General features: G+C 41.7%; 1 protein-coding gene across 1 annotated transcript in view; it reads right to left on the bottom strand.

Moving 5' to 3' along the window:
- Positions 1-12,637, bottom strand: part of Zswim5 (zinc finger SWIM-type containing 5) — a 95,774-nt gene that overhangs the window by 14,125 nt on the left and 69,012 nt on the right. The window contains exons 3-5 of the mRNA XM_090334974.1: positions 7,955-8,103; positions 6,208-6,358; positions 1,592-1,771 (exon numbers count right to left, since the gene is read on the bottom strand). Of these exons, the coding sequence (XP_090191100.1) occupies positions 1,592-1,771; positions 6,208-6,358; positions 7,955-8,103 (480 nt within the window). The remainder of the gene's footprint in view (positions 1-1,591; positions 1,772-6,207; positions 6,359-7,954; positions 8,104-12,637) is intronic.

The raw sequence follows: 12,637 nt of genomic DNA, 5'->3' as shown, positions 1-12,637 counted from the left end.
GTACTAGCCTTGAGCTGAAGAGCTCTAAGACAGCTCCCAGGCCCAGAGTTCAAGCCCCACAATCGACACACACACAAAAAAATTGTGTGTGTCTATGTGTGTTTCTGTGTGTGTGTATGTGTGTATGTATATATGTGTGTGCACACATGCATGTGTGCACCAGTCCTGGAACTTGAATTCAGGCCTGGCACTGTCCCTGAGCTTTTTTGCTCAAGGATAGTACTCTACCACTTGAGCCACAGCTCCATTTCAGCTTTTGGGACAGTCTCATGGATTTTCCTGCCAGAGTTGGCTTTGAATTGAGATTCTTAGTTCTCAGCCTCCTGAGAAGCTAGGATTATATGCATAGACCATGGGCACCTGGAAACAAATTCTTAACAAATGCTGGCAAGAAGTATGTGAGGGGAACTCTCATATATTGCTGGTAGGAATGTAAACTAGTCTAACACTACAGAAATCAGTATGGAAGCTCCTCAAAACCAAAATTCATCTGCATGTTCAAAGAGCTAAATTATAGAATTAGCTGAGGTCCCAACTAACAATGAAAAGACAAAGAAAATATGTTGTGTATGTGTGTGTAGATGTATACACACATAAATACAGCAAAAGAATAATGAAACATGCCAGGCGCAGTGGCTCACGCCTATAATCCTAGTTACTCAGGAGGCTGAGACCTGTGGGTCAAGGTTCAAAGTAGCGGAGGCACAAAAGGACCTTGAGACTCTTATCTCCAGTTAATCACTAGAAAATGGGAAGTGGGGCTGTGGCTCAAGGGGTAGGGTGGTAGCCTTGAGCTGAAGAGCTCAGGGACAGTGCCCAGGTTCAGAGTTCAAGCTCTATGACCCACAAATAATAATAATAGTGAACCCACCAAATGTTGTTTGAAAAAGGGAAGAGGTGAGAGGAGAGCAATAGTCAATTTGTTCAAAAGTAAGACTGTATGCATGTACAGAAATAGCACAAATAAACCCTTTCATATTACAGAAAAGAGAAAGAGGGAAAGAAAGGAAAAAGGAAAGGAGGAAGGAAGGAGGGAGAGAAGAAAGAAAGAGGGAAAGAAGGTAGGTAGATGGAAAGAAGGAAGGAAGGAAGAAAGAAAAAGGAAGAAAGAGAGAAAGAATTAGCAAGACAGGCTGTTGGCAGGAAATTTATGTTTTGGTAGTCTTTCTATCTTTCCCTTGAGTTAGATCTTCTGACTACCCAAATCAACCCAATCTGAGGTTAAGATCCACTAGATAGGGTCATGGGGCCAGGAGTTTGGCCTGGTGAGAGAGTGTTTGCCTAGCATGCACAAAGCTCTAGGGTCGATTCCTCGGTACCACATACATAGAAAAAGCTGAAAGTGGTGCTGTGGCTCAGGTGGTAGAACCTTAGCTTTGAGAAAGCTCAAGGACAGTGCCTAGGCCTTGAGTTGAAGCCCCAGGACTGGCAAAACAACAACAAACAAAACAAAACAAAAAACACAGGCTATTCTTACTCAGGATGGCAATTTACATAGCTAACAGGCTGTCTAGTCGCCATTGTTCTGAGGCTTTACCTTCCACCTTCTGAAGTTCTAGGCACAAAGAGCCTAAAAAGACACTTGTCTCACCTGGACTGTGACTGGCACTCTGGGGACGTGCATTGGTGATGTTGGGTAGTTCATGTCCATAGTTTCCGTCCTCTAGGGGACAGACATCCAGGTCACTCCACTTCTGTAGTTGCTGTAGCCAACAGGATTTTTCTTCCAGCTTGCAATGTGGGTTTAAAATTATACATACCCATAATGCTCCTAGAAAATAAAGCAATTCATATTATTGAAAGCTGATCTTTAATGTATGTGTAAGATTTAAAGGTTTAGTTTCCTTTATGGGTAGTAGAAAAATTTCCCAAAGCAACAGCAACTGAAGGGGGAGATCAGAAGTAATAGTGTATGCTTAGCAAGCATAAGATCCTGAGGTTTAATCCCTAGCACCCAAACTGAAGAGCAACAAATAAGTTTTCCAGACTTATACCTGAAATCACAGCTACTTGGTAATAAAAGATATGAAAATCATGATTTGATGAAACTATTCCTTTTTTTTTTTTTTTCTTGCCGGTCCTGGGCTTGAGTTCAGGGCCTGAGCACTGTCCTTGGACTTTTTCAAGGATAGAGCTCTACCATTTGAGCTCAGCACCACTTCCTGCTTTTTTCTATGTATGTGGTACCTAGGAATCAAACCCAGGTCTTCGTGCATGCAAGGCAAGCACTCTACCACTAGGCCAAACTCCCAGCCCTTAATAGTGTCTTCTGTTCCCTTACTGTCTCCCAGTCCTCCCTCCTTCTCCACCTATATATTGTTTAGTTTACTTTCATTAGTGTTCAGTGAGCTCTATTATTGCACTTTTTCACCCTTTTTTTAAAAAAATAATTATTTCTTACTTCTTTTCTTTTATTTTATTTTGCCAGTCCTGGGCCTTGAACTCAGGCCAAACTTCTGGCCCTGTACATCATTTTTGTTTTGCTTTCTTTTTTTTTGCCAGTCCGGGTGTTTGAACTCAGGGCCTGGGCACTATCCCTATGCTTCTTTTGCTCAAAGCTAGCACTCTACCACTTGAGCCACAGCTTTTTCTGCGTATGTGATACCGAGGAATCAAACTCATGACTTTGTGTATGCTAGGCAAGTACTCTACCACTAGGCCACACTCTCAGCACCTGTACATAATTTTTACAATAACAATAGAGCAAATTAACCTTGAAAATTATTTTTTTAAAGTATGATTTCTTGTATCTTAAAAAGTGTAAAATCTAGGAGCTGGGAATGTGGCATACTGGTAGAGCACTTGCCTAGTACGTATGAAGCCCTGGGTTCATTTCCTCAGTATCACATACATAGAAAAGCTGGAAGTGGTGCTGTGGCTCAAGTGGTAGAGTGATAGCCTTCACAAGGTCCAAGGACAGTGCTTAGGCCCTGAGTTCAAGCCCTAGAACTGGCAAAAAAAAAATTAAAAATTAAAAATTAAAGTGTAAAAACTGTAAGTAAAGGTAGCTATAATGGAAATTAAAATTTGTATATTTATCATGCATTACATATACAATATCTAATTCTTACATTTATTTTATAGCTAGGTGTTGGGAGCCGTGTAAAGCCATATCCTGATCACTCTCTGCTGAGGCTTGTAATAGGGATAAAACACCTCTTTGTCCTGTCCATCTTTTATACTGATAGGCTCCCGCACCCAATATAAGGAGGAGGGATTTGGGGAATAAAGAGAGAGAGAGATTTTCCTGCCTTGATGAAGCTGCATGGCGTCTCTGTTCGTGCTCTGGGGTAAGAAGGCTAAGTGCGGGAGGACAGTGGGCCCTTTCCTCTCGTGGCTTGGACTGGTCGGAGTGTGTTTTTCTCCATCCCCTCTGCTAGTAGAGAGGGACTGGGGACGAAGGACCCTGACAGCTAGGCCTTATATTAAGGTATATATAGATAATATAAATTTATAAATTTAACTACATCATGTATTATATACATTAGGCCAAACTCCCGGACCCCAAGACTTTTTTTTGAAGTGACTGGCAACTGGCACAGTACAAAACAGAAGGAAAAGATCAGGGATAGGTATATAAGTTTATTTTTGGTGGTGCTAGGGACCAAACCCAGGGCCTTATGTATGCTAGACAAGTGCAATACTACTTACTTATTTCACAAATCCTTAAAGATGTAAGTTTGAGACTCACTTGCACTTGTATGGTGTTTTCAATTAACAGCAGTAAATCAAATCACTTACATAGAAAATACCAACAAGAAATGGGCCTTGGTGAGATACCTAATATTCAGGGTTGAGGAAAGGCAGAGAAGCTACAAGTCAGACTGAGAAAAGTACTAATGAATGTAGGAAATAAAATGGGTGCACTTGAATAGAAGCTAATAGAAGAATAATTTTCAAGAAGAATCAACTTTACTGAAAATTGAGAAGTCAAGAAAAATGAGAATTGGGGAGTGATCATTGTATCTGGCAATATCAAAGCTACTGGTGACTTTTTGTCAGTGGTTGTGGGACTTGAACTCTGGGTCTGGGCACTGTCCTTGAGCTCTTCACCTTATGGCTACTACCCTACCCTTTGAGCTACAGCACCACTTCCAGTTTTCGAGTGGTTAACTGGAGGTACATCTTTTTTATAATAACAACAAAACACATTAACCTTTAAAAGTATAAGAAAAGGGCCAGGAATTTGGCCTACTGGTAGAGTGCTTGTCCAGCATGCAGGAAGACCTAGATTCGATTCCTCGGTACCACATACATAGAAAAAGTGTGGCTCAAGTGGTAGAGCTCTAGCCTTGAGAAAGCGATGCTCAGGCCCTGAGTTCATGGCCCAGGACTAGAAAAAAAATGAATAAAAAAGCCTGTTGTGGTGGCTCACACCCGTAATCCTAGCTACTCTGGAGGATGAGATCTGAGGATCACAGTTCAAAGCTCAAAGCCAGCCAGGTACTAAACAAAGTGAGACTCTTACCTCCAATTAACCACTAGAAAACTGGATATGGCTCTGTGGCTCCAGGGGTAGGGTGGTAGCCATGAGTTGAAGGGCTCAGGGATAGTGCTCAGGCCCAGAGTCCAAGCCCCATGACCCCCTCCCCCCCCACAAAAAGTGTAAAAAAGCATGTTTTCTTGTATCTTAAATAGTGTAAAAACTAGGGGCTGGGAATATGGCCTAGTGGTAGAGTGCTTGCCCAGCATGCATGAATTACTCAGTACCACATACATAGAAAACACTAGAAGTAGTGCTGTGTCTCAAGTGGTAGAGTGCTAGCTTTGAGAAAGCCCAAAGACAGTGCTTAGGCCTTGAGTTCAAGTGGTAGGACTGGCAATAAAATCCAGTCCTCCCTTCCCCCCACAAAAAAAATACACGCACTGGTCCAGGAAAACTCATTAAAATTCTAAGTTGTAGTATTTTCTTGTAATACTTTCTATGAATGGCAAGATCTGCTTTTTTTTTTTTTTTTTTGGCCAGTCCTGGCCTTTTTTTTTGGTGGGTCTTGGGGTTTGAACTCAGCCTAGGCGCTGTCCCTGACCTCTTCAGCTCAAGGCTACCACTCTACCCTTGAGCCAAGCCCTATTTCTCATTTTCGAGAGGTTAACTGGAGATAAGAGTCTCAAGTCCTTTTGCCGGGGCCGGCCTTGATCCTCAGATCTCAGGCTCCTGAGTAGCTAGGATTACAGGTGTGAGCTACTGTGGTGCCCAGCTGCTTCTTGGGATGCCAGAGGTATGGAGCTATATTAGAACTTTTAGAATATACTACATTATTATCGTTTCAGTGTAACTCCCAAATAGTGCCATGAATGGATGGTGAATTTAGGGTATGGAAGATTCTGGAAAAAGGAAGAGGACCTGAGTATTAACATTATAAAACTGGCCTTGAAGCAGAGGAATAAAAAAGATAAATTATAACCAAAGAAAATCTAGAAAGAGAGGCCGTTCAAGAGCCACAGTTCTAATCAAGTCTAAAAGTTGTAAAGTGAATAATCAGAGCAGTGATGATGGGAAATAAAAAGTGAAAATGGATATTATGTTTTATTTTAACAGTCAAGGTATTAACTGGAGTAGGTGACTACATGCAGGAAACGAAAGGAAAATGATTGCTGGAAAGTCAGTTTGGTAAGTACCTATACCAGAGTCATGAGAAACCATTTTATAGAAAACTCCAGTTTATTTTGGACTTTCTAACAAAAACAGTCAATAGGAAACTGCTAATATGGAACAGGGACTTAGAAAATGGAAAGAAGATATGGGTGAGCTCATCACATAAGTAACCTCTAATGCCATTACACGCAAAAATGTTCATACAGGAGTACAGAGTAAGAATGGAAGGCTAAAGCCTAAGTATTGGAAACTATCTTTTGTCAAAAAAGGTCTGGCTAAGAGTCACATAGAAGTGCAGACTCAGAGTGGGTAAGTATTTGGAAAGCTAGGCTAATGCCATGCAACAGAAGCCAAGTGAAAAGGTTTTTCTTCAACAAAAGCTTCTATGTAGTTAACCATGGGAACAGAACACTAATGTCAACATCTAAGTACAATGCTAGAGAAACAGCAAAAGTGAGTTTGGAGTTACTCTCAGTAGCCTCTGTAGAACTTACAATCTTCTACAAGTCAGATATAGCAAACTCCATGTAATCATTGATGGCAAATAATCACTGACATTGGTGCTAGAGAGTAAGCTGGCATGACAGAGCTTCTGGGAGATGGGGACTTACCTAGTTCATCCCAGAGCTGCCTGCACTTCTCTGTCATGCTTGTTCCTTGCTGCCTCCACAGCGTGAGTCGTGGGTCAGCCATAAACTGCTCTGTTATAAGTGTCAACATCCTGGCTCCATTGGAATCTCTCATCTGCAGCATCTCTCTAACCTGGCATGCAAGGAGAGACAAGAGATTGGTGACTACATAGCATAAAAAGTAAAAGGGAGCTGAGTGCTAGTGGCTCATGTTTATTTACCCTAACTGCTCAGGAGCCTGAGATCTGAATGATAACTGAAGATGGAACCAAGAGACTCCATCTCCTATGTTGGACTGGCAGTATGGCTCAAGTGGTAGAGTGCCAGCTACAAGCAAGAAAGCTGATCAAGAGTTCAAGACTCTGAGTTCAAGACTGGTACTGACATACATGTGTGCACACACATATGTACAGTAGAAAGAAGCTACATATGGGGTTCGTGCTTGTAATCTTAGGAGGCTGAGAAGAACTGGAGTTCCATGTCAGATCAGGAAGAAAACTTTCTAGACTCGATCTCAACATAAGAGAGCCTGGGCATGGAGGTTCATATCTGTCATCTCAGCTATGGCAGGAAGCTTTAAAATAGGAGAAATGCTGTGTCCCTGTGTTGGCCTGAACAAAAATGAGACCCTATCTCAAAATAACCAGTGCAAGTAGAGGTAGAGTGCCAGCAAGTAAGCAGGAGGCTGAGATCAAATCATTAAATAATAGGAAGTACTGATTCTTTATTTGAAATAGGGAAGGGAAGGGGAAAAACAAGATGATTGGGAGGGGTGGGGGGAGGAAATGTGAGAGAAAAACATGTGAAGGGGTATCAATGTTCAAGAAGTAATGTACCCATTACCTGACTAATGTAATTGTAACCCTCTATACATCATCCCAACAATAAAAAAGCAGATTCCTTCTACAATACAGATGAACCTTGAGACATTGAGTTAAGTAAAAGAAGCCAGCCACAAAAAGATGACATACTATACAGATGATCATATTCATATTAAAGTTCAGAACTGGGATATTTACAGAAATTAAAAAGTAAATTAGAGATTGCTAAGGAATCGGGAGAGGGATATGGATGCTAAGACTATGACAGGCAAAGAGGTACGAGGCTTCTTTCTGTGGTGATAAAAATATTGACAGTGATGATGGTTTTATATATACATACATATGTATGTGAATATACTTCAAAACTATTGTTTTATTTTTATCTGTTTTTGGAAATGTGGAGGATCAAAAATAGGGCTTTATATAAGCTAGGGCCTTATGTATAAACTAGGTAAGTACTCCACTAATGAGCTGTATCTTCAGCCCAAATTGTATACTTTAAATGGGTAAATTAAATGATACATGAATTATTTCACCAAAAATGTCAAGAAAAAAGAGAAAGAAGAAAGAGAAAGCTAGATGGAGGGAAGAAAGAGGGAAGGAAAGAAGGAGGGAAAGAAAAGAGTCCTCTCATGTGTGCCTTCTAGCTTTTTTCAGGGAAATATTGAAACTCTCCTTTTCCATAAGCAGTTTTGGGCTCAAATCCTCCAAAAATGCTAGCTCATTTAGTGCCTGGAGAAGGAAGACTACCAGGGTAAGGTTGAAGGGCTCCCTGCTGCTTGCTCAGGTTGTTCTGGTTAGCCAATAGGTTTCAGTACAAAATAAAACTAGGTACAAGGCATGAAGGCAGAATGTGTTTACTTAAAGTCTTAAACAAACAAACTAACCAAACTCTTCTGATATCTTACCTTGGCAAACATTGAGTTAAGCTGCTTTCCAGAGCCATAGTAACCCCCCTGCGAAAGAAAGAGCTTCACTTGTTCTTTCACCTGTTCTTCATCCAAATGCCAACAGTTCTCGTCATCAATACTGGCCCCAGCTGTGGGGTCAGGGGCACCTGTAAGAAATGGACATGGGGAAATGAATCACTAGCATTTACATGCTATATAGCAAGAAGGAAATTTTGTGAGCAAATTAGAGCTTTTAGTTAAGTATCTGTATTTATTTAGTCTGCTTTAATATGTACTCTGTCACCTGTGTGGGCTTAAAGAAATATAAAAGATCTAATGCTAGTTTCATGTTCACAGTTGTATTCTTTTCTTTTTATCAGTTGTGGGACTTGAACTCTGGGCCTGGGCATTGTTCCTGAGCTCTTCAGCTCAAGGCTACCACTCTATCCCTTGAGCCACAGTGCCATTTCCAGTTTTCTGGTGGTTAATTGAAGATAGTCTCATGGACTTTCTTGCCCAGGCTGGCTTTGAACCACGATTCTTAGATCTCAGCCTCCTGAGTAGCTAGGATTACAGACGTGAACCACCACACCCAGTAGTTGTATTATTTTCTAAGTTCTATGAATGAAAAAAATCTAGAAGGAAATAAAAATGTGACACTATGAAATTTATACTTGGTCTATTCCATTTCACAGCAAATAATGCTAAAATCATTAGAATCTTCAAAGTGTTAAGTATGCGAGTGAGTCGACAGGCAGGCTTAGACAATACCATGGGCTCTGTTCACCAAGGCAGATGTAACACTGGTGGTGGTTCTCTTATAATTACAGTAGGCCAAAATTCTGGGGAAAAAATCCAGGCAGCAATTATGCTTTATTCAGACTTTCTGGAGGCAGCAGCACACAGCACCAATACCCAATGGCACTCTATGCTGGTCCATCCCAGCACAGACTCTGCCTAGAGCACCAGTGTCACTTTATTTACAGGTTCCCCCTCTGTCTACCAGCAGTCTATCTGGTGATGGTGCTTGTTTATACTTTTACTAGAAAAAAAAGTGGCTGCTGGATAAATATTGCCTCAAGGTTTCCTAACGTAGTGCATGTGTATTTGATGCAAGGTTACATGAGTAAGCTGAATCAACTGACTCACAGTATTTGGGAAGCACAGGCCCAAAGCCCTCCAGAAGTTAGGGTAAGGAAGCCTAATTCTATTTACCCTTCAGCAGAATTAGTGGGTTGGGATTTTTCAGCCACATACACCCAACTTCTAGGAAGGAGAAAAGGGCTGAAGATTGAGTAGATCATCAATAACCAATAACCTAGCCAATCACACTTACGTAATGCTGCAGGGACAAAAACCCAGAGATTGTGTGTGTGTGTGTGTGTGTGTGTGTGTGTGTGTGTTTGCCAGCCCTGGGGCTTGGACTCAGGGCCTGAGCATTGTTCTTGGGTTTTCTCAAGGATTGTGCTCTATCACTTGAGCAACAGTACCATTTCTGCCTTTTTCTGTGTATGTGGTACCAAGGACTCATACTCAGGGCTTCATGCATGCCAGGCAAGCACACTACCACTAGGCCACACTCCTGGCCCCCAAACCCAGAGTTTTTAGAGCTTTCAGATGACAGACTTTGGGGGAGATACCTTTAGAGTCACAGTTTTTGGACAGGATTTGGAAGCTTGACTCTTTTTTACATATGCTTTGTCCCTATGCATCCCTTTAGCTCATGTCTTTGTATTTTTTGGTTAGTCATGAGGCTTGAACTCGGGGCCTGGGCACTGTCCTTGAGCTTTGTTGCTCAATATTAGCATTCTACCACTTTAAGCCACAGTGCCACTTCCAGTTTCTGGTGGCTAATTGGAGATGAGTCTCACAGACTTTCCTGCCTGGGCTGTCTGAATCACAATCCTCAGATCTATGCCTCCTAGGTAGTGAGAATGACAGGTGTGAGCCATGGTGTCTTTATTTTAATTTTAAAAATAGTCATTTCTAGAACTGACACTGTAGCTCAAAGTGGTAGACCACTAGCCGTGAGAAAAAGAGCTCAGAAACAGTACCCAGGAAAGAGCTCAGAAATAGTACCCAGGATTGAGTTCAACCCTATGACTGAAAAAAAAAATGTCAGGGCTGGGAGCATGGCCTAGTGCTAGAGTGCTTGCATAGCATGCATGAATCTCTGGGTTTGATTCCTTAGTATCACATACAAAGAAAAAGCCAAGAATTAGGCTGTGGCTCAAGTGGTGGAGTACTAGCTTTGAGAAAGCCCCAAAATAGTGCCCAGGTCCTGGGCTTAAGCCCCAGTACTGGCAAAAAAAAAAAAAAATTGTCATTTCTTTTTTTTTTGGTGCTAGGGATCAAGCATTTTGCTACCAACTTATACTCCAGCTTTGTATTGGATTTTTTTGGCCAGTCCTGGGCTTGAGCTTAGGGACTGAGCACTGTCCTTGGACTTTCTCAAGGCTAGAGCTCTACTACTTGAGCTTCAGCACCACTCTTGGCTTTTTTCTATGTATATGGTACTGAGGAATCAAACCCGGGTCCTTGGGCATGCTAGGCAAGCACTCTACCACTAGGCCAAACTCCCAGCCCCTGTATTAGCTATTTTTAAGATAGGGCTTCATTTTATGTCTAGGCCAGCTTGGATGGTGATCTTTCTATTTGTGCTTCCTTTTATTACTAGGATGACAGGAATGTACAATCTTGACCAGCCATTGACTAACATAGAACCTTGTGAATTTCTATGCCCAGTATGGCCCTGAACCATGATCTTCTGATTTCCACCTCCCAAGTTGCTAGGATTACAGGCTTGTACCACCATGAGTGGCCACAAATTCTTTTTATTTTTTTGCTAGTTCTGGGTCTTGAACTCAAGGCCTGGGCACTGTCCTTGAGCTTCTTTTTGCTCAAGGTTAGCACTCTACCACTTATGCTACAGGACCACTTCTGGCCTTTTCTGTTTATGTGCTACTGAGGGATTTTACCCAGGGCTTCATGTATGCTATAGGCAAGTATTCTATCATAAGCCACATTCCCTGTCTGGACACAAATTCTTATCACATTTTAATCCAATAGTCTTTTTCCTTGACTCCCTATGTTAGTTGTTCTACTTAAGTAAACTCTAATTCTTCAAAATAAGACATATCTTCTGCTGATTTGTTTTAGTGCATCTTATTCTCTAGGAATTTAGAATGGGTCACACATTAATTTATTTCTCAGGTATTTATAAAATATAATCTAGTTTATGGTATCTACTATATGCTTTTATTTTAAAGCACAATTTTAATCATATAACTTCTCTGCTCAAAAGTCCTCAGTAATATACCATGAAGTCCAAGTTTTTTAGCTTGCATGCAAAAGTCCTTTGTGTTTTGGCCCTGTCATTCATTTGTAGTCATGTATGTGTACTCACATATATGTATATATAAATAAAGATTCTGGGGGCAAAATCTAGCCATTCTTATTGTTGTTGGTATTCTCTCATCTCTACAATCAGGACCAATGAGAATGGGAATGAATCCAACAATGAAAAGTGGGAACCTTAAATATACAGTAACTAACATTTCTGAGGCTGAGGTTCTGCTTTAGTGTGTGCGTGTGTGTGTGTGTGTGTGTGTGTGTGTGTGTGTGTGTGTGTGTGTATGTGAGAGAGAGAGAGAGAGTGAGTCCTGGGGCTTGGACTCTGGGCCTGAGCATTGTCCTTGAGCTCTTCAGCTGAAGGCTACCACTCTACCCCTTGAGCCACAGTGCCATTTCCGGTTTTTTAGTGGTTAATTGGGAATAACCAATTTTGCCTCATCACTTAATCAGTAATATATCCATTGCCTCTTGCTAAAGTCTATCTAATTCTATGCCCATATGCTCAGCAAATAAAGGCAGTAAACTCCGTGTGTGTGTGTGTGTGTGTGTGTGTGTGTGTGTGTGTGTAACTAAGTTTGAACTTCAGGCCTTGAACTTGCTAGGCTGGCACTCTAATGCTGACTCATGCTTTGAACACTGTTTGTTACTGGTTATTTTTTAGGTAGGGTCATACTTCCTGCCCAGGTATACACCTAAGTCTACTTTTTTTTTTTTTGCCAGTCCTGGCTTGGGCTCAGGGCTTGAGCACTGTCCTTGGACTTTCTCAAGGCTAGAGCTCTACCACTTGAGCCTCAGCACCACTTCCGGCTTTTTTCTATGTATGTGGTACCGAGGAATCGAACCCCGGTCTTCATGCATGCTAGGCAAGCACTTTAACCACTAGGCCAAACTCCCAGCCCCACCTAAGTCTACTTTAGGCTTACTATAGTTACTGGGATGACAGGTATATGCTACCTCATTCAGCTTTCTGAGGGGAGATGGACTTTTGTGGACTTTCCTGCTAAAATTGGCTAGAACCTTGATCTTCCTAGTTCCTTCCTTCATTCCTTCCTTCGTTCCTTCCTTCTTTTTGCCAGTCCTGGGCTTGAGCTCAGGGCCTGAGCACTGTCTTTGGACTTTCTCAAGGCTAGAGTTCTACTACTTGAGCCTTAGCACCACTTCCGGCTTTTTTCTATGTATGTGGTACTGAGGACTCGAACCCGGGTCTTCCTGCATGCTAAGCAAGCACTCTACCACTAGGCTAACCTCCCAGTCCCCTAGTCTTTTTCTTATGTAACTTGGAGTAATTTTTTGCCCAGGTTGGCTTCAAACATCAGTCCTCCCAATTTCATCCTTTCAAGCAAGCAG

The sequence above is a fragment of the Megascapheus bottae genome, chromosome 6 (assembly GCF_031878675.1).
Source record: "Megascapheus bottae isolate mThoBot1 chromosome 6, mThoBot2.hap1, whole genome shotgun sequence".
In the NCBI taxonomy this organism is placed as follows: domain Eukaryota; kingdom Metazoa; phylum Chordata; class Mammalia; order Rodentia; family Geomyidae; genus Megascapheus; species Megascapheus bottae.
The sequence above is the reverse complement of the archived record's forward strand: the minus strand, read 5'-3'. Positions and strand labels throughout refer to the sequence as shown.